At 43.4% G+C, this 20,910-nt stretch overlaps 1 protein-coding gene across 2 annotated transcripts in view; it reads right to left on the bottom strand.

Annotated features, from left to right (window-relative positions):
• Window positions 1-20,910, bottom strand: part of OSBPL11 (oxysterol binding protein like 11) — a 75,404-nt gene that overhangs the window by 29,574 nt on the left and 24,920 nt on the right. For both annotated transcript variants that reach the window (XM_019553933.1, XM_019553932.1), the window contains 4 exons: window positions 14,428-14,496; window positions 11,170-11,345; window positions 9,708-9,787; window positions 8,025-8,207 (listed from right to left, as the gene is read on the bottom strand). In XM_019553933.1, the coding sequence (XP_019409478.1) occupies window positions 8,025-8,207; window positions 9,708-9,787; window positions 11,170-11,345; window positions 14,428-14,489 (501 nt within the window). In that variant the 5' untranslated portion in view covers window positions 14,490-14,496. The remainder of the gene's footprint in view (window positions 1-8,024; window positions 8,208-9,707; window positions 9,788-11,169; window positions 11,346-14,427; window positions 14,497-20,910) is intronic.

Raw genomic sequence — 20,910 nt, forward strand, 5'->3', positions numbered from 1 at the left:
AGGTTAGATGAACACCTTGCTGGGGTCGTTTGACCCCAGTACTCTTTCCTGCCATGGCAGGGGGTCGGACTAGATGATCTGTTCAGGTCCCTTCCGACCCTAGAAACTATGAAACTAAGTCATGCCATTCAGATGCTTAATCAGCAAATGTAGTGTTGAGAAAAGAGAAACACAGTGTGCTTTTAATACTGATAAAACAGCAACTGGTACTGATAATTTTGCATCTTATTTCTAGCACCTGCCTCTGGGAAAATGAATCATGATGACATGTTATCCAAATACACCTGATGTAACAGGAAAAGTGGCTTACTTTCTACAGGCCTCTCCATCTATGAAAATCCTTCCACTTTAAAGATACACAGGGAAAATCAGAATGAAGCTCAAAGTGCTCTGGCAAGTTCAGTAGGATATAACCCTTTCTTTAATTCAGGAAGCTTTCCTTTGTGGAGTAGAGCCACACATTTACCTCCATCAGCTCTCCCAGGCTCAGAATGCTGGGCACTATCTACAAGTTCAACCAACAGTTTTACTAAAAAATGCCTCACTCCTAAGAAAAATCACTTTTCCGGCACAGAAATATGGAAGGATAAATCACTTAGATAGCCACAGTGTGGTCTTTATGCAGACTAGTGGTAATATGCATTTGCTCCTGCTGCAGTGTTTCATTTCTGTGTGACATACAAGAGAAAGTGAGATGCAAATTCACTGTATGCTACATTAGTTCTCCCAAACTGTGAAATCCATTGTAGGGCCAATCCTGATGTACTAAACTAAAACTAGAACTAAATTGAAAATGTGAATTTGTTAAAAAAGTCTTTACATTAAAGGATAAAAAATTAACCAGCTTCTAAAAAGAAAAGGAAGGGCCACAGGAATGAAGATTAAGGTTTTTCCACTTACTGAACAGCACTTCACATTTTTTCAGCTCACAGCTGTTAACCTTCTCCCTCTATAAGGATATTAAGAGACTGGCAGTTATTCTTTCCCCAAACTGTAAAGACATCTAACTGTGGCTTACTTACAGATTAACAGACTCTACTGTGATCATCAGGGATCTGGGTTTTTCTGTTTCCCACAGAAAACTGAAAAAAAGCTGATTTTCTTTTTTTAACTGAGAAAAAAACACGGATTTCTCATTTTAACGGAGGAACACATGAATTTTCTACTTTTGCAAAGAGCTGTCTGCAGGTGGGCAGAGTTCCAGGCTACAAGGGGCTGGGGGGGGGGAGGGAGCAGGAGGGCAGTTAGACGGGGCACCACATGCATGTATATGCACATGGCCACCAGGCACTCGCAAGCAAGTCTGGCTGGGGGAAGGGGATTAAGGCCTCCATAGGGAGGGAGGGAGTTGAGCAGGAATTAGGTTGGGGCTGCTGCCCGACTGGGCGTTGCATGGGGCTTGGGACCCAGGGCCACAATGCGTGGAGGCAGGACCCTGGTGGGGAATGGGACACAGCCACAGGCAGCTTGTCTGAGGTGCAGGTAGGGCTGGCTCCCTGACACTGCATATGCTTCGGGGGGGGGGCCATGTTCTCTCCAGATATGTGCGTGAGGAAGGGGTGGGCAAGGCTGCCTGCTGCAGGGTCAGGTTCCCCACCCTGCTTCTGGCCTCTGTAGTCCAGCAGGCAAGACCCGGCATGGCAGGACAGAGCAGGGCAGCTCCCTGCTGCTGTGAGTCCTGCACCGCCCTAGCAAGGCTCCCCCTGCCCACCTGGCAGTAGCAGGGATGGCAGTACGGAGTTGTCCTGTGAGGCGGGCAGGGGGAGCTTTGCCAGGGTGGTGTGGGACTCACAGCAGCAAGGACCTTCCCTGCCCGGCCCCACTCTGCCCTGCCATGCCGGGTCCCGCATCCTAGGCCACAAAGGCCCCAGAGGCTGGGCAGCAGGGTGGGAAGCCTGCAGTAGGCGGCCCATACCTGCCCCCACAACAGGCTCTGCTCCAGCCATGCTGCCCATTAGGGAGGGGGAGTTGAGCCCCGTGCTCTGATCCCCACTTCAGCCACAACAGCTGTTGCCTCCCACAGCTGGCGGCCGGGGTTTGGGCACTGCTGCAGGGGGTATAGGGCTGTGGACCTGGTTCCCTGGTCCTGTAGCCCTGGCAGCCCTCTGCCAGGGCTGGGGGGCGGCAGGAGACTATGGGTGGGGATGAGGGGCACCAGCAGGGCTAGAGGGCTGTGGCTTGGGAGTGAGGGGCTTGGACCTGCGTTCTGTGAGCTCAGGGGGCAGAGGGAACTCTGATTTTCCATGACAAAAAGCCCAAAATCAAATACCAAAATGTATAGATATTTAGAATTTATTTTATTATAGTATTTGAGGCACTGGTAGGCGTCCAAATTGCTTTAAAATTATACAGACATCAATAAAAAAATGTGTTCAATTGACGTATCTATATATATCCAAAACCCCCAAAATCCACAATTAAAATGAAACACCATTATATATTATATCCGCTAGATAGGTAGATAGAGTTGTGTTTCATTTTAATTGTGGTTTTTGTGGGGGTTTAAATGAGAGAATCTGCAATTTTTAAACAGATAAAACCTGGACCCCTGGTGATCATCTAGTCTGATCTCTAGTATAACAAGGCCCAGGAGACTGCCCCAATTAATCTGTGGCTGTAGAAGGAGCATCCTTTTTAGAAAACCCCCGATTTTAATTTGAAAATTCCTGCCAAATGCTCAACCTATGATCAGCTGCTGGAATGTTAATTATGCTCACTGTTAAATATTTGCACGTGATTTCTTATCTGAACTTGTCTAGCTTCAACTCTTAACCCCTTTGAGCTTTGCTGACCTTTTCCTGCTACACTGATGAGCTGGTTATCAAATGTCTGTTCCCCATATAGATATTCACAGCCTGATCAAGTCTCTTATGAACCTTCTCAGGGTGAATCTATACACAGTGTGTGAGTGGTGGGGTGTTGTGCCTTTGTCAAGGTGATAGTTCTGTCCCTCATTTTTAGTCCTCTACTAACCTGCCCCAGGCCCTTCTGGCATCTAAGCAGCAAATTTTCTTCAGACATTAGCATGTTGGGTGTTGGTCCTCCAGTCAGTAGTGGCCGGAGGAATTGGGGAAGGGCAGACAGGGCAACTGCCCAGGACCCTACGCTTTATAAAAATTAATTACACTGAATATTTGTATTATCAGTTTTGTATTAAAATACTTTCACTGCAGTTTCATGGATAGGGCACAGTGAAATTAAAATAAAAAATGTCCAACTTGCTTATAGGTCAAAATTAAGCCTCTAAGGGGCCCCAAATGACTCTCGCCCAGGACCCCAACAATCCCAAGGCCACTACTCCTACAGACCATACTAGCCAGTTCTCATGCTCCCTCCACTCCCAAACCAATAATCCCCAAGGAGACTAAAGAATTGGCTGGAAAACTACCCAGGATGACAAACCCCTGCCCATCTTTGCTAACTGCCACATCTACAGCTCCCAAAACCCCTTCCAGAGCCCTTTGTTTTCTGTAAATTCATCCTCCCCCCACCCCCAATCTATAATGTTTTAGTTTAAAAATGTCTCTCCCCTCTAAACAGAGGCTTTTTATTTCAACACTAGACACTCCTTTTGCTTTCTGTAACTTAGAAAAAAATGTTTAAATAAATCTAACCTGGTGCTTTATCTATACTGACCTGTAAATTCCTGATTCAAGTGTCACAGTCACACAAGCCTGCATCTGATGTAAAGAAATGCTATAAAAAGCTATAGGCCTACTAGGTCCCTCAAAATCACCTTTTGCATCCTACCTCCCCATCCTTCCTTCCTTCCTGCCTGCTCTGTTCATGAAGTTACATTCTCAGCTTCTTAGTCCTTTCCAGTCGGAGGCGATAAAGTAACTTCCGTGCTACACACTTCCATCACATGAAGAAGTTTAGTTAACAGCAGTGTTAAAATATCCCTGCTGACAAAAAGATAAGGTGTCACATTCTCTCTTTGAAGCATACCTGGAATCCACTAAGTGAACTTCCCGACTTGCAAACATGCTCAAAACAATACAACATTTGCAGCTAGAGATGGGCCTGAACCAACCAATACCCACTGGCCCTGTGAATTCAGGCTGGCCTGGCATGCTGTGCAATAGTGCAGCTCCACGGAGGCCTGCAGGCTGAGTGGGGATGTGGGACAGCAACAGCATGTGGCGCTATGGCAGGCACAAGCCGTACGGAGAGGGGAAAGCAAGGGAAGCTTTCACTTGCAGAAGAGAAGTCCACCTGAAGATGACCTCTGCTCAGGCGTCCCATCAGCTGTTTAGCACAAGATCAACTCTAGTTCTCTTTCCCTTTCCTTAGCGCCACTTGCATTCCCGATCCAAACATGTCCAAACCCCAGGCCACTTACCTGCGGTGATAAGGGACCGACCCAAATCGAGGAGGCAGGTGGCCGATTTTGTGGGCAGATCACGGGGTGGCCACCTTTTTCACGGACTTATTGCAGCAGCACCTGCCCCCATGACTCTGACTGGCAAAGGGGTCCCACCTCTCTCTGCTGATTGGCTGAGAGGGCTGCCTAGCACGTGGCCCCACACCTTGCCACATTGGTAGAGAGGAGAGGGGCTGCATGATAGGCAGCCCTCTCAGCCAATCAGGACCAAAGCATGAGGGTAGCTGCCATCATGGCGGCTCCCCTTTGTGCCGGCAGCCCCTCGATTACTGACACTGAATCCACTAAATGGTTCCCTTTCATTTAGTAGATCCCTGCAGGCTGCGTGGCTGGGCCACAGGGCCAGGAGGACTGCTGGCTGTCACTGGGGAGCTAGAATTTTATTTTAAGTAAATTTTTTTCCCCCCTGGACTTCATAGGCATTGCCTGATTTCATGGACAATGCATAATTTCGCAATTTCTGCAAAAACTGTGAAATCACAAATTGAGTAGGTTCCTAGCTACAACGACATTTGTGGCATGTGGAAGTAGGATGAGGTAGAACCAGTAAGTGAGGATAATGTGGGAGGCATGAAAGAAGAGGGGAACTAGGGGAGGCATGGGTGGGGGGGGGGCTCATAACTTGAACATGCGGTGTCAATAATCGTTTATGTTGATGTGTACTGGAAAGCCTGGGAAATTTCCACGCTATATCATCTGAAACCTGACAACTAAAAGCTGTCCATTAGCATTTCCTATCCACCTTGTCCCTAGGTACACCATGATTCACCTCTACCCCAGACTCGGATCACTTGCCTGACTACCCAACCACTGTTATTTGTAGCTACACTCAAAATACATGGTCTTCAGTGAGCTTCCCACTTTGCTGCCAACAGATAATGTGCCATAATACAAAGAAATTCTCAGATGCACCTTAACCCTTACTTCAGGCAACCCAAATCCCCAATTTTTGAACTTCTCCACCTCAAGGTTCCTTGTCAGAAACAAACTATTAAAAAGAACGGTATAAAAGTATCTGGCAACCTCCCTGACTGAGACTGTGTTTAGTAGAAGGAGTGGGAGAACAAGACACTGCTACCTTTCCAAATGTCCTCCATCACCATAAATACCCCCAGCACCCCTAGACACACCCTCAGCCTCACTGCTGGCAATCCAAAATGGATAAACCAACTGTTTGTCAAACAGTCTCCTCTGGTGAATTATTGGGGATAAACTAGTGAAAGCAGCTGCTTTGGAAACTGAGCTGGTAACTTTGCTCCAAAGATATCTTCTACAACTCACTGCTACATTATGAGATGGCAAGAAGGGGATACTGGTATCTTAGGTTTCCTTTCAGGTGACCAAGTTCTGGCTTCAGATGCACATAAATTTAAAAAAAAAGTGGACATTATACCTTTCTATCCATGGCAAAATTAAGACATCTAAAAATCTACAAGCTTACCCTTACCTGAAGGAGAATGACAGCTACATTTAAACCTACTCTAACTAAACAAGATTTCGAAGTTGAAACAATAAATAAATGATTTTCTCTTTTCTTACAAGGACTTGAAAGGTCACTACAAAAATATTCTGTAAACTATACTATTCTTGCTTCCTATTATAAAGCAAAACAGGCAGATTGCTATCCATTTATGAACCAGAACTATCTTCCGAGTTAGAACCTTCTATCCGCATACTATACTCCCAGCTTTCATTATTCATGTTTCATGATACTTACATGAACTTCTGTTAGCAATGAAATGAAACACAAGGCCTTAAAGGGACAAAATCCTCCAGTTTTCACCACTGTCTCTAAAGCAAAATGTTATTTACAGAAGTAAGTCTCCCTCTGTTCCCATTCATAAAGAAAAAGGGAATTTACCTTCCAGTAATACTGATTATATCAAAATATGCAATGAAAGAAGAAAAAAATTAACAGAAGGTGAGAGCCTTATCTATTATCCAGAAGCAAAAGCACTGTGGACTGAACATTCTGCAGACTGTCCAGGTACAGAAAGTCTTTTTCCATCTGAAAGAACTGGAAAAAGAGATACACATGCACTTAAGAAATACAACTTATGGTGTTTTTCAGACTAACATAGTTCTCTTGACCTGGTCCACTTTGTGAATTGCTGCTAGTTTCTTTGTGTCAAACCATGTTTGACAAGGAAGCTTTCTGTAAAATCTATATCCATAATATCTGCTTTCAAGATTAAATTACCCTCTGAGCATATTATATATATATTTTTAAGTGCTTATCTTCAAATTAGTCCCCCAACACCCCAGATCACTTTCCATTACTTGGACAAGACACATTCTTGCCACACTGTGTTGACTGTCAAGGCGCTTACAGGAATCTCCAATGCAGAAGTCTGATTCTTTGCTGTTGTGAAATGTTTTATTCCAGTGTACTAAAACCCAACCTTGTTATTCACTTCCTTTTTTATGAATTCCCTTCTACTGCAAGGCTACAGTGATTTCACAGTTAAAAAAAGGGGAAAGAGAGACCGTTAATTTTTGCTCAAAATGGATTTCCCAGCATATCAGATTTTGTGCATCTATCCTTTGTTGTACTGGGGTGATCACATCACTGGCCTACAGCTATTAATCCTGATAATGGTAACAACAGTCTTTGACTCTGCCAAGACAAGTGTCCATTCTGTAGATATATGGTGTACACAGTGGGGCCCAATATTCTGACACGCATGCTGCACTGATCCCTTTTCCTTATCCATTCTGCTGCTCAGCTTTCTGCTCCTTGTCCTGTGCTCCTATCTGATCCAACGTTCTGCTTTCTGCCCTCTATGCCACTGTGCTACCTGCCCCCTCCATAATCTGCCACACGCCCCACACACAGGCTGCCTGCAAACCCTGCAGCATGGGTGCCATCGCTTGCATACACGATATGTGTTGCAAACATTCAAATTTAATCAATTCTTTATAGTGCCTACATGGATGGGAGCATAAAAACAGTGGTTACTGTGCACATTTTCCACAAGTGTACTGACACAACAAAAGGAATTCAGTGGAATCATGCTATTGGACTGCACTTCATTTGAATTTACTCAGTGCTTTGATGATTTTGGTCAAAGATTTCTTGTGTAATTATATTGTTAGTAAAATCTGCAGATATAAAACTTAATAAATTTCTCCTCTATCACATGAAGCTTGAGTCAAGAGTTGACTCTTTTTAGGTGTAAAGAGTTAAGGCAACTCTTTTGAAAATAGGCAACTAACTCTAGGGTTTAAAAGGAAATATGGTATGACATATTTTACCTATAATGCTAGGATTTACCAGGAGTTTCATAAAAATATCCTGGTGTTTAAGATAAGTTACAGAGAGCACTGAGGGTGGGAAGGGTGGAAATCACTTGTCTCCCCATTGTCAATGTAAATAATAAATCCAAAATGTATAAACAAACTTGCGTGCCAAAGCACTTTTACAAAACGCATGGAAGATATACTCCAATCACCATTAAAATATTGATTTTTCCAGGTTGGGAACATATGAAGCTCCTTAACTTCACACAGCAAGACAAGAATTAACTATGAATATTACAGACAATTAAAACTATTAGATTTAAAATTTGTGTAATTTAAAGTCAGAACAGTGAAAAGAGCGTTCTTATCTTTCCAACATTTACAAATACTTCATACCAACCTCTCTAACGTCCACTAGGTGGTCTGGTTGCATAATAAGAACTCTTTTTCCTGTTGGCAATTTGTGATGTCCAACATTAAAAAAAGAAGCTGCATTCTGGCTGGGTCTTCTCTGAGCACCAGGAGAGTTGCCACTTCCTTGGGATGCAAGGGAGAAGCTGCGAGATTTCAGAGGAGGATTGTTCTAGTGAATAAACATATTAAAGATGGTGAGAATTAATTCCTAATACCCAACAGATACTTTTATTAGCCATCTATATTAGAACAGAACCCCCCCTCAAAAAAAACAAAAAACCCCCCAAGAATTAAAGGATGAGAAGGTTTGATTTTGTGGTACTTACTGATGATTACCTGGCTACGCTGCCTACTACAGTGAACCTTTGTTTAAATCAGGAAGTGAAATGAAACAATACTTAATGCTTTATACCACCTGTGGGCATATCTTTGACTCCTCTTTTTTATACAATCAAAAAAGATTGTAATTCTAGACTGGTTTCAGCTCTGACATGCAATTAATCTCCCAACTGATTTGGAGCAGACCACACATGACGCTTAAATAGATAATAAATATATTTACAAGTATTCAAAAGAAAGAAAAATATTTAGAGGCTCTTGATAAGGAGGTTAGAGCTAGTCACAAAAAAAAAGAAGCATAAATTTGAATTTTTCAGCTCTCCAGTTAAATGAAGTAGAAACCAGAGAGTAGATTTCTGTTAGATACAGTGAATGCTCAACTACCTCCCTGTTGAAAACAGAACTAGCAGCCCATAAATGTCCTTAGCCTTTAACTCCTCCCAACAACCAAAGGACAGGGACTTGAAACCAAATGTTTGGAAATATTTTTTTCTCCTTAGAATAAACCATGACAGACACGCAAACAAGCATAAAACTACAGCTAGAAATCTGAACTGTATTTTAAAACTTTTTCCAAAGTTTTGACAGTAAAAATCCATATGGAATACAACCTTACTTCCTCAGTCTTGAGTTTACTCAAGATAAAACTTATTGGACTCCTATGCTATATTTCCCATGCAACTATTATGGAAGCCAACTAAGAAATTATTTCCAAAACTTAAAAATAAATAAAAAATAATAATTAAACACCTTGAGAAGACGTTTTAAAAAAAATAAAGTATATTCTTTTTAAAATGCATTAGAAATAAAATTAGGAAGAGGATTATTTGAATGCTTACTTTGAAGTCAGGACACTCAAAGTTGTCAGCTTAAGGCACTATACACCCACTTGTATCCTAAACATAGCCGTGAGCAAGTGGGTGGTTTCACCTGCCAGAAAATGGAAGTGAAAAAGCCTACCACTGGTTTTTAAGGACCTGGTCTTAGGGGTTAGGTCATTACCCACAAAAAAAACAACTAGAACTTGCTAGCCTACAATTCCTGAGCTTTCAGCTACACCTGACTTCCATATGCCGCCTGGGAAGTCCCATGGCTAGCTAGGACCAGTTGGCTTTTTATAGGCTGCAGTGTCATCATCTTTTTGCCGTACCAAACGCTTCAGGAGAAGAAGCAATTCTACTCATCTGCAGTCATATTTCTATCTTGATTGCATTTGTCTGGGTTGCAGAGTAAAGGTAAGTCTTCAATTACCCTTACCAAGAACCCAAAGCTATTAAGAATGTGGATGGTCTCATATGTTTTTACCCAATACATTAAAATTGTGCAGTACCTTCCCAATTGCTTCTGTGTGATGCTGTGTGCATATCTGGAGTCTGCTAACCCAATGCTGCCGTTCTTTTGCATCAGCGGCTAGTAATAAAAGCAAACCAAAACCGGTTATTTACAGGGGGGGAAAAGAAGCGTGGGCAGCTTGATCTCCAAATAAAGGAAACATTTAATCTTTAAAGTAATACAAAATTAACGTTCGTATGCTATAGTCTTTTTGACGTAAAAGAATAAAAAGCAAGTCAGCCACATCACAACTCATCTAGAATAACTTGGATCAATGTAACACTTCTATGCTGACAGGTCAAAATTCTGAGGGGCAAGACAAAAAGAAAAACCAAGGTACCAAAGCTATGATTTGTACTGATACAAATATGTTACACTAACTACAATCCTCTCAAGAGGAGAGCTGCAAGATCTGGCCACAAATAACCTCAGTTATCCAGAAACCCTAATTAGGTAATAATTTAATGACTTGCTCAAAAAGAGGGAAAACATTATACCATATTTATTCTGCAGGGATTTCCAAGAAAAAAAAAACAAAACAAAAAAACACTTGCTCTTAGCTAAAAAAAAAAAAAAAAAGTACATTTAAATACAAGTCAAGTTCAGCAGAAGGTCATGAAGCTATTTGAAGGTAAGCTGTAATTAGGAGTGGTTCAGTGAAATATATTTTGATCCTGGTATTTGTTGAGAGAAATATTAAACATATATACATGTATATATACACGTTTAACAATTCTCTCACTAAATACCAGGATCAAAATATATTTCACTGAACTGCTCCTAATTACAGCTTACCTTCAAATAGCTTCATGACCTTCTGCTGAACTTGATTTGTATTTAAAATGTACTATATGTATATAGTACAGATGTATATATGAGCAAGAATGCAAGAGAGCATGCAAGAGCATGAGCCAATACCTTATTCCATCCTTACCGCCTTTCAGGGCGAACGTGCAATCTCCTCCTTGATAAAACTATACAAGATGCAAAGTTATGTAGGACAGGATTTCTGAGAGCCGCTCTAATTAAAGCACCCCCTCCACCCCTGGAGCACATGTAAAGACACCCTTAGAGACTTATAACTGGTTCAGAGAGACATAAGCTTTCATAGCCAATGGGCTACTTTTCCATATGCTACTCTGTCTGATTTGAGACTACATAGCTAACTCCCTCACTAGAGTTGATCAGGAACACTAAAATATAAACACGGAAGGACTCAGTCTCCAATGATAGATACCGTCTCTCCACTGCAAAGTAACTAAATCGCTGCAGGTTCCAAAGTGAAAATGGTTAAGCCCAAACTGAGGGCACAAAATGTATTGAGGGTGCGGCCTACAGAATTAATTATCTGTTATCCAAGGCAAAGAGAGGCAGCCAAGCACAAAACTAGAACCACAAATGAAGACCCAGGAGTGTCCTCTAGTTGGAAGAAAAATCCTGTCCAAGAATTTACACCCCACCTCTTAGCTTATACTGCTCTCCACTGGCAGCATTAACTGTGAAGGTATGACAGTCTTCATCGCTGGGTGAAATTACAGCTCCAGCTAGCTGTAAGGTACCTCTGGGCTTCTGATTTCTAGACTGCTCATTCACAAAATACTCCAGGAAGCCAACTTCATTGTTTAAAACAAAAAACCTGCAATTGTAACAAAAGTAAATTTATTAAAATTAAAAGTTCAAGTATTTTTAAAAATAAAAGCAAATCCTCATCATTCAGTCAGGACTATCATCTGGAAATTGGTAAGCAAATCCCACAATCTTCTAGCACAGCCTCAAACATACTAAATATAATACTCAAAGATGCACAAAATTAGCCTTATACAAAGTTTCCTTTCCTTTAAAGAAAGCTGCAACTATAGTATGCGTGTGCTACTGTCCCTGTAAAAGTATACCTGCAAGATCTAGGAAGTCTTGGAAGATTTAGCACTGAGAAAATTTAGAATAAAGCAACAGTAGCACAATCATGGTGGCCTACTTTGATAGCAACATGATGTGTTAAGGGCTCATTCTTTCAGCCTTAAAGACTGCTGCAGGAATATATAGCTTGAGAAGTATCTAGGGATCTTTTAAGAGGAAAGATGCTAAATGCAAAATATGAACCTTATGTCTCAGCCACTAACTCTACTACGTTCTGTTAAAGCTACTCTAGCTGCTGTTCTCACAGTCTCCAGACAGTAGCCTTAGTAGCTAGTATAGTAGTTTGCATGGAAGAGAGAACTGACCATCGACATTCTGAAGTTTCCATTTACATTCCTTAGTCTCCCACTCTGCTTTTGATTAACACCTTAATCAATCCTGCTCTCACCAAAAAATAAATAAAATAAATAAATAAATACTCCCAACATTAATATAGCACATTTATCTCCTATCTGCTAGGTTTAATTGGCATTAAGACTAGAAAGCAGACTCAAAGAGAAGTAGGGCTGGAAGGAACCTCAGGAGATCATCTAATCCAACCCTCTCCTTGAGAAAGGATCATCCCCAAGTAAACCATCCCAGCCAAGTGCACCTAACCTGTTCCTGAAAACTTCCAAGGAGGGAGATTCTACAGTTTCTCTAGAGAGCCTTTCAAAAGCTTAGCCACCCTCATAGTGAGAACACTCTTCCTAATACCTACCTTAGAGGTGTTCAAGAAGAAATCAGACAGGCATCCGGCTGGGGTTACTTTCCTGCCTGGAGCAGGGGGTCAGACCTGATGACCCAGGTCCCTTCCAACTCTAGAAAGCTATGAAACCTCATCTATAATAACAAACCTAAAAGTTTCCTTGCTGCAAGTTAAGAACATTGCTCCTTGTCCTGTCCCCTGTAGCCATGCAGAACGGTCGATCCCCATCCTCCATCTTTCAAGTATATGAAGACTATTATCAACTCCTCCCCAGCCTGTTTTCTCTTATCCAGACTAAACAGGCCTACTTCTTCCACCCTTTTCTCATATGCCATGCTTCCACGGCCACTAATCATTTTTGTTCTCCATCTTCTTTGCTGACTCTAAAACCTACAAGAAGTTTCACTGTTTAAATTGCTTCCCAAGGAAAAAAAAAAAACCCAAAAAAACCCCAACTGCCTCAAAGCCTGCTCATACCAGGGATACAAGTTTTCCGTTTCCCATGGAAAAACCGGGAAAAAAGTGGATTTCCCCCTTTACCCAAGAAAAACGCAGACTACTCATTAACAGAGAAAACCAAGGATTTTGCAGTTTTGCAACAAGCTCTCTGCAGGCTGGCTGATTTCCAGCCTGCAAGGGGCTGTGGGGGAATGGGAGGAGGCAGATGGACAGGAGGCGCCACATGCATGTATATGTGCATGACTGCCAGGCAGCCTAGAGATCAGCTCCTGCAGGTAAGTCTCGTGCGGGTGGGAACAGGGATTGAGGCCCCCACAGGGAGGGAGGGAGGGAGGGAATGGGTTAGGCAGGGGGCTGGCGCTGCTGTCCAGCTGCAGGGGTGCATGCAGCTTGACTCCTGGGCTGGAATGTACAGCTGCAGGGCCCTGGTGAGGAGTGGGACAGGGCTGCAGGCAGCTCATCTGGGAGGGGAAGGGGGGCTGGCTCCCAACTACTGCATGCACTCCCAGGGGGACAGGGGGAACCTGCACTTCCCAGATCTGTGCATGCGGTGGGGGCAGGTACGAGCTGCCCACTGCGAGCTTGGGCTCCCCACCCTGCTGCCCTCCCCAGGGGCCTCTCCACAGCCCAGTGGGTGCAACATCATCTTGCAGGGCAGAGTGGGACTGTGGGGAAGCTGCTGGCAGCTGTGAGCCCTGCACTGCCCTGCTGAGGCACCCTCTTCATGTGCAGCAGCAGAAGAGCAACAGTCCAGGGTTGTGTCCCTTGCTGCTGCGCAGGCAAAGGACACCTCACCAGGGAAGCACAGAGCTCACAGTGGCAAGCAGCTTCCCCACATGGCCCTCATCTGCCCTGAAGTGCTGGGTTGCACCTGCTGGGCTGCAGAGGCCCCAGAGGAGGGCAGTAGGGCAGGAAGCCTGAGCCCATAGTGGACAGTCCGCACCCAGCCCCACCAAACACAAAGATCTGGGGGGCATGGGTCCCCCCTACCCCTCCAGGTGTGCACATAGTGGTGGGAAGCTGCCCCTGCCCCAAACCCAAGCCTGCAGCAGGCAGGCAGCAGGGAGGGGGAGCCAGGCTCTGCACTCCACTTTTCTGCAGCAGACGCCTCCTCCTGCGGGCAGCAACCAGGGCTCAGGCACTGCTGCGGGGGCGGGCAGAGGGCTGCAGACCCAGGTCCCTGGTCCCACAGCCCTGGCAGCTGGGGGCCCCCTTCTGGCATGGCTCGGAGGTGGGAGAGGAGAGTGAAGGGCACCAGCAGGGCTGCGGGGGCAGGGGCGTGTGGGGCCTGGCCCTGCATTCTGTGAGCAAAGAAGGCAGGGGGAGCTTTGATTTTCCATGATCAAAAACCCAAAATCAGATACCAAAATGTATAGGTATTTAGAATTTATTATAGTGATTAAGGCACTGGTAGGCTTCCAAATTACCTTAAAATCGTAAATATATCAAGAAAACATAGCGTTCAACTGATATCTATCTATCTATCTATCTAGTGGCCTTTCATTTTCATCACGGATTTTAGGGTTATTAAAAATCAGAGAATTTGCAATTTTTTATTAGGAAAAACCAGGATCCCTGCCGATAACCAGTAATTTTGTTAAGCAAGTTTGTTTCTTTAAATAAATAAATAAATACAAATAAAAATCAGACTTACCGATATTGCCACCCAGTGACAAGATTGGTGTATTTCATTAAATAGCCATAAATATTTTCCATGTGATCACTGTTACAAAAACAAAAAACAATCAGAAGTGACCAAATGAGCAGATTATTGAAGTCCTTCATAAATCTATATTTAGTACTTGCTCAAATCTTTATTCTTAGAAAGGAAGTTTACAATATTAAGTAAAACCACCAATAATTACTAATGAATTTGTTGTCTTGCATTTTTAAGGCTTGTTTTAGAATAAAGCCATTGTAACTATGTTTATTTGACCACAGCTAAAGTTACAGAAAAATAGAATCATTTTCAACATCGCAGAAGTGATGAAAGACACACTGGTCCTGTACTAAATTAGCAGACACTTCTGGACAGATTTACCATGTTTCAGTACTAAAATACAGCCCCTTCTCCCACCCCTGCCTTTTCTTTTCTTTTTAAAAGCCTCTTACTCCTCTTCCTTACCCACCCCCTGTAAAGGAATTTTTATTAAGGTAAAAAAAATACATAGGAAATCTGTCGCTGGGTATTACTGAGTAAATTAATAACTTGCTGTTTATTCTCAATTTCTAGAACCACTAAGCTACAAGTGATATATTACAAATACAGGAGATGCTCTCGAAAAAACAGCCTGTAGTTTCTGATCATACCAAAATACTGAGAAGAATGAGGCAAATTATGTTATTTTAAACAATAACCTGGCACAAAAAATGAATAACTTCTCTTCCAGAGACCAAACCTCAGCATTTCAACCTCCTGCCAAAGACTGGAGAACCTGGGGCAGGCAGCACCATGGGACTCACCAGTACTGTACAGAGAGCTGCTACTTACATGCTTTCTATAAATAAATCACCCTCAGAAATAAATCACTATGGACTTTTATTGGCTAGAAACAAATCTTAAATCAACAGCTCAGAGACTGGTTTTATAGTATTTTGTATGGCAGTAGTTCTTACAGACCCCTATGTATTAGGACACTACACCAATGGTTGTCAATCTTTTTAGACTCAAAACACCCCCTCCATAACTTTTCTGAATTTCGTTGCATCCCATTTCCAAAAGGAATGCATTTATTATAGGGTGTAAAAAGCAAGCTGATCCACAATGTCAGCTGCAGTCATAGCCACAGAGACAGCCCCTGCTCCAGCACGCTGTGAGTGGAGGGCAGCAGGCATCTCCTTCTCCTGACCTGCTGCAAGTCTCTCAGATTTGACCTTGGGAGTCCCATGGGATTCCTGAGAGATGGGGAAAATGGAACAGCTAAACTGGAGGCACCTTTGGTGCAGCTGAGTTGCAGAGCTGCATAAGTGAGGAAACATGGGCCATGTCACAGCCTTGGCTGGGCCCTCTGCTCCAAGGGGAACTCAAGGGGATCCCCTGCTTCCCAAGGGAAAATGTCACCCGGTCCTTGCCTGCCAGGCAGCTCAGCTGGCACCTGAGGTCACAGCTCACGCAGCACACTGGGAAAAGTCAGGGGGCAATGCCCAGGTGGGGTAACTGGCATTGGAGTCAGGCAGCTTTACCCAGCTGAGCTGGGCAAAGGCTGGGGCAGAGACGGTATATACAGTTCAACCTCCTGGAAACATGAGTCAAGCTTGTACCCTGGGCAGTGTTTCTCAAACTCAACAGGCGCTTTCAGTGCCCCCCCCCCCCAGTCCCTTCCACCTGCTGGGATGTAGCTTGCTTGGGCATGTCCCCCTTCTGTACATTGCTAGGCAGAAGCAAGGGTCATCGAGCAGGCAGAGGGAGCACCTGAGGGGTAGGAGTGCTCACCAGGTTTGGGAAACATTGGCCCAAGCCACAGGAGTGGATCTGGGGGCATATTCCTTTGAATCAGCACCCAGGACTTGTGCCCCCCCTTGCTGCTCCTAGTTATGTCAGGGCAAGCTGCAGCAGAGCATCCCCTCCTGTAGTGGCTGCTTCCCTTGCTCCAGACCTAAACAGCGCCTCCCAAAAACACCGAGGTGCTGGGACATCTTCACCCAGCAGAGGCAGCAGCAGTGATGCAGCACCTCTGAAAGGATCTTGCACAGCCCTGGTTGCAAGTCACACTCTGCACATCTAATAAGATGATAACCGCCCTGAATAGCTTAGGTTATGAACAGGCAAAATGGACTTTGGATGGGCAAAGTTTTCAGTTTTATCATGGGGAACAGAGACAGAAAAAGTGACTGGCCTCTCCCTATCACATAAGAAACATACAAAAGTGTAGAAGCAAATACATCTCAAGACTACAATATCATTTGGCGTAATGTCAGTTATATATGTGAACACGATATCATGGTTAATCAGTAAGTAAAAGCATTTCTCATCTTCAGTAAGAGAACACAGGCTAGCAGAATATGGTTACTAGAGGCAACAGGTTAATATCTAATCCAAGGGTCGACAACCTATATAGACCATGGGCTGGAGATGACCTATGGAGCCACTGGACCCTCCCCAGGGAGCAAGGGGGCTTCAGTGGTGTTCCAGCAGCAGAGGATTTTGCTTGTGGCTGAGTCAGAAACACCCTGCCCACCCTGGACCTGAGCTGGGTTATCCCAGCCTGCCACTAAAATCTTGCCAACAGCTGCTTTAATCCAATCAAGCCAGTATAAATTGGGGCAGAGTAGTTGATTACTGTCTGTAGATGCAAAGTGTAGGCAGCGGATTGATTTGTTTATATAGGTTTCACTGACTTGACAAATGTTAGAAACTAAAGTTCAGAAGTACTTTTAAACATTATGCCTCAAAATTACACCAAGCTACATCTTAAATGAGTTTATGACACATCTAATAAGACAACCCCAAATTACATGTTACCCGTAGAAGGTTTTGCTGAGTTTGTCTCTATTAGGGCAGTTTATTTTGAAAAGGAATCAGAACAAGCAGTACTCTTCCAGTTACCCAATTACCACATTTTCTGCCATAATTTGCATTTCAGAAGCACACTATTTGGAGAAAACCACTAAAGCAGCTTAATTTTAAGTAGTAAATGGCTTGCAATTTAAAAAACAGATAGCTATGGTTGCAGGTGATCTTGGAATAATATAATTCTTGCAAAACTAGATTTTCACACAGCCAAGGACTGTCCAACTGAAAAGCAAAACAACCTCTTTCTAAAAGGTGTCATGATGTTTGCTAATTCAGGTGGAATCAGCTATCAGCATGCACAAAATGAGGGACCTGTGTCGGATGACATGCCTGACTGCAACTTTTATTAAATGGGATGACCTACTTTTCCCGTTTACCAGTCTACAACATTCTCTCCTTTTCAAACTGTTCACACAAGCATGGAAATAATTGAAATGCTAAGATTAACAGTTCTGGCTCCCTTATGAGAGAATCTGAGGGGAAAAGAAAGTGCCAAACATTACAGGGATCTACAAACACCTCACAGTCAAAAACGATGCTACAGAAAAATTCAGCAATTGGTTTCTTTTCTAACCCCTTCTGTTCTGCAAATAAGCATTTCACTCAGTGTTAAAGGGTTGCACTGTAGGAACTTGCACAGGTGTGGATGAACAAATGTTATTTGCAATATAGGTGTGGAATAACACTATCTTATTTCAAACACTGTTTTCCATCCGCACACAGCATGTACTTTAAAGCACCACCGGGCCTATGAATTGCTGCCGTCTCTCAGCTCCCCAGCAGGTTCCCCAACCTGTGATAGTAAGATCTATTGTATATGTGCACGTGCAGCTTTTGATACTTCACATTCGTCCAATGCGCACAGGACAGAACCGTTCAATACGTTCAAGAATCTACATGTGTATCCTGAAGCACAAGAGCTATTCCACCTCCATGCTTGGAGATGCTAACGGTGAAAATAGTGCAGTACCTGCTGTCATAGCTGGTGCTAAGCAGTTTCTGCCTAGGCAAGAATCCAACAGCCCTTTGGAGGACACTGCTCAAGAACAGCAATCTTTCTGCGGTCTTTTATTAAAATTTAACATTACTTCTCCTTTTTTTTAGTAAATGAAATCATCGTCACAGCTACACCATCTCCTCTAGGAGGAGAAATAGATGTGCTCTTTTGGACCCTTCTGCATCGCTGTGTGAGTCCCTCATCTCATCTTCTTAGGTAATACAAAGAAGGACCTTGGGAATGCATCATTGCTAGTCACCTAAGAACTAGAAGCCGGGGCAGCCAGGGGACAAAAGACTGCTGCAAGAGTCAAGCAGAGTCCAGGCTAGTCTTGCTGTGCAACCTGAAACAATCCATTTCTGATTCTTATGTAACAACTCAGGGGTGCAGGGGGCAACGCTGAAGCAGTGAAAGGCAGCTATGTCTAATTCCAGCAAACTAAGTGCACCTGGGGCCTTTAAGCAACTTGATTTTGTCGCAAACAAATCCTTGTGGAATAAAGTTAAAAGCATACCTGTTATTAAAGCTGTGCTTTTTGTCACAGAGTTGCTACGTCCTTTGCTGGGGCATTGGGAAGAGAGTAGCAGGGTACCAGCAGGAATGGGCAGAGCTCTGACCAGCCGAGACCGACTTAGATGTTCTCCAGCCCGCATGCGGCTAGTAGGTAAGTAGCTTAACTGGTGACAGTCAGCACTCTGAGCTGTCAAAGCAGTCACAAGGGTGGGAAGCAACGCAGGACTGAAGTAATTATTTTGCAGCCTGTGTTATATTACAGGTGTAAGCATGGTTGTCTCAGTTTGGTTCCTGCTGGGTAGATGTCCATGTCCCACCAGAAATGACTGGAAGTACTGTGATAACTGACTGGGTTTGGAAAACATATTATTTTTTCTCACTGCTAGAAATGTTTCCTCCAGAATCCAATGGCATAATTAGAAAAGGAGGGTGGGATGAACTCTGTGTTACTGCAGTAAATGCTGGCGTTGACTAAATGGGACTCTAAAAGCCCCATTACAGAGTCACATAAGGCCTGGACTGACAGCACTGAAGCCAAGTTCAGTTGAGCATATGAGAAAGTCCTTGCTTTGATCGTGAGAAATTATTCCTTAAATGTATGACAGTTACTCCATGCTTTATTGTAAGTTATAATTAAAAACCATTTTAGCAGCAGTATCTAAAGACAGGAAGGAAATAAAAGTGGAGTGGGTGGGACATGCTTTGTACAGTACAATAACCCCTTCGTTCTTTTTTCATTTAAAATTAGAAATGAATAGTTCATATCTTGTTATTACCCAGCAAAAACAACCCTTTTCTTCTGTGCAGCAGTCAGCATTCGAGTAACACGGTACTGATACAAGGAGTCTGCAGTGAGGCTGTACAAGCACATAATTTATAGATGTTCAAATGCTTTAGCGTGGCTAAAACAAAGCACTGGGAGAAAAGGAATCAAGCCGCCATATATTCAGAGCAAAAAAAAGGTTAGGGGAGAAATAACCACCAACTAAAAATTATGTGAAAATGCTTCATTACTGCAATTATGTTACTGGCAGAGAAGGAAAATAAAGTGTCTTAGATTAGCAGCAGTTACATTCGTTTATCTGCTATCAAAGCTTCATTGCAGGGTTAACCACAGAAAAAAAGTGTTTTGCAAGTAAAGGAAGGGTCTGCTTGTTAAAAAAAAGTTGGAGCTCACCTCCCTTATCTCCAGTGACTAGATTCACCTACCCACTATTTATTTCACTATATAAAAAACCCTAAAGATAAACCAACTGAAGCCCCATCTTTCAGGTAAATATCTACAGTGCCCTCCAAGCTCAGCAGAACAGATGAGCTACCTGGATGCATAGTACCATGATCTAAAAATCACACCTGTGGTTAAAATTAAACAAACAGCAAGGAGGTTCAGAGCAGTAGCTTCTCCCAGCAATGCACTAGGATAAGGAAAAGCAATCAAGCAAATACAAACCAAGCAAGTATATGGTGAATTGAAAACCAAGTTTTGGAGGTTGCTGCACTTGGTGACCATGGGGAATGAGCTGGACTTTAACAAATTTAAATTATTTCTGAAATAAAACTGCGCTCATCAGTTAACAACAGCCTGCAAAGGGAAGAGCAGCTCAGATGAATGCATAGGACTTTTGCCGCAGAATTAAGCTAAGCAATGAATACTTTTAACAACAGCCTCAACAACTTGTATACTGCAGAGGAAACGCAGCTTCTGCAAATGGGAGTGCTAAAAGGGAAGGAAATCTCTGAGCTGTCTCCTGCTGCCCCTACACCCGAGTAGCTGAAACACACCTTCCCTGAGCACTCAAAGCCTGTGAAGCTTCCAGGTTTACAGTTTACCCCTTGATGGACACAGGACGGATGTAGCCATCAATACATACAGACTTTGCAAGCACATCTAAACAAATGGCCAATTAGTGAAAGATGCAGAGCCAGACAAAAGGAACACCCACCTGAATTTCCTGGCCTCCGTTTCCTCGGCATCTCGAGGGATTTTGGATATAGGACGTCCCTCCAAGTCACCCAGTACCTCCTGAACAGCCCTCTGCTCAGGGTAGCTTCCTTCACATTGGTTAATCCTACAGAGAAGCAGGAGACCCCTGCTACAAAAGCAAACTTCTCCT

This window comes from Crocodylus porosus, unplaced genomic scaffold (genome assembly GCF_001723895.1).
Source record: "Crocodylus porosus isolate Cpor-Errol unplaced genomic scaffold, CroPor_comp1, whole genome shotgun sequence".
Taxonomy (NCBI): domain Eukaryota; kingdom Metazoa; phylum Chordata; order Crocodylia; family Crocodylidae; genus Crocodylus; species Crocodylus porosus.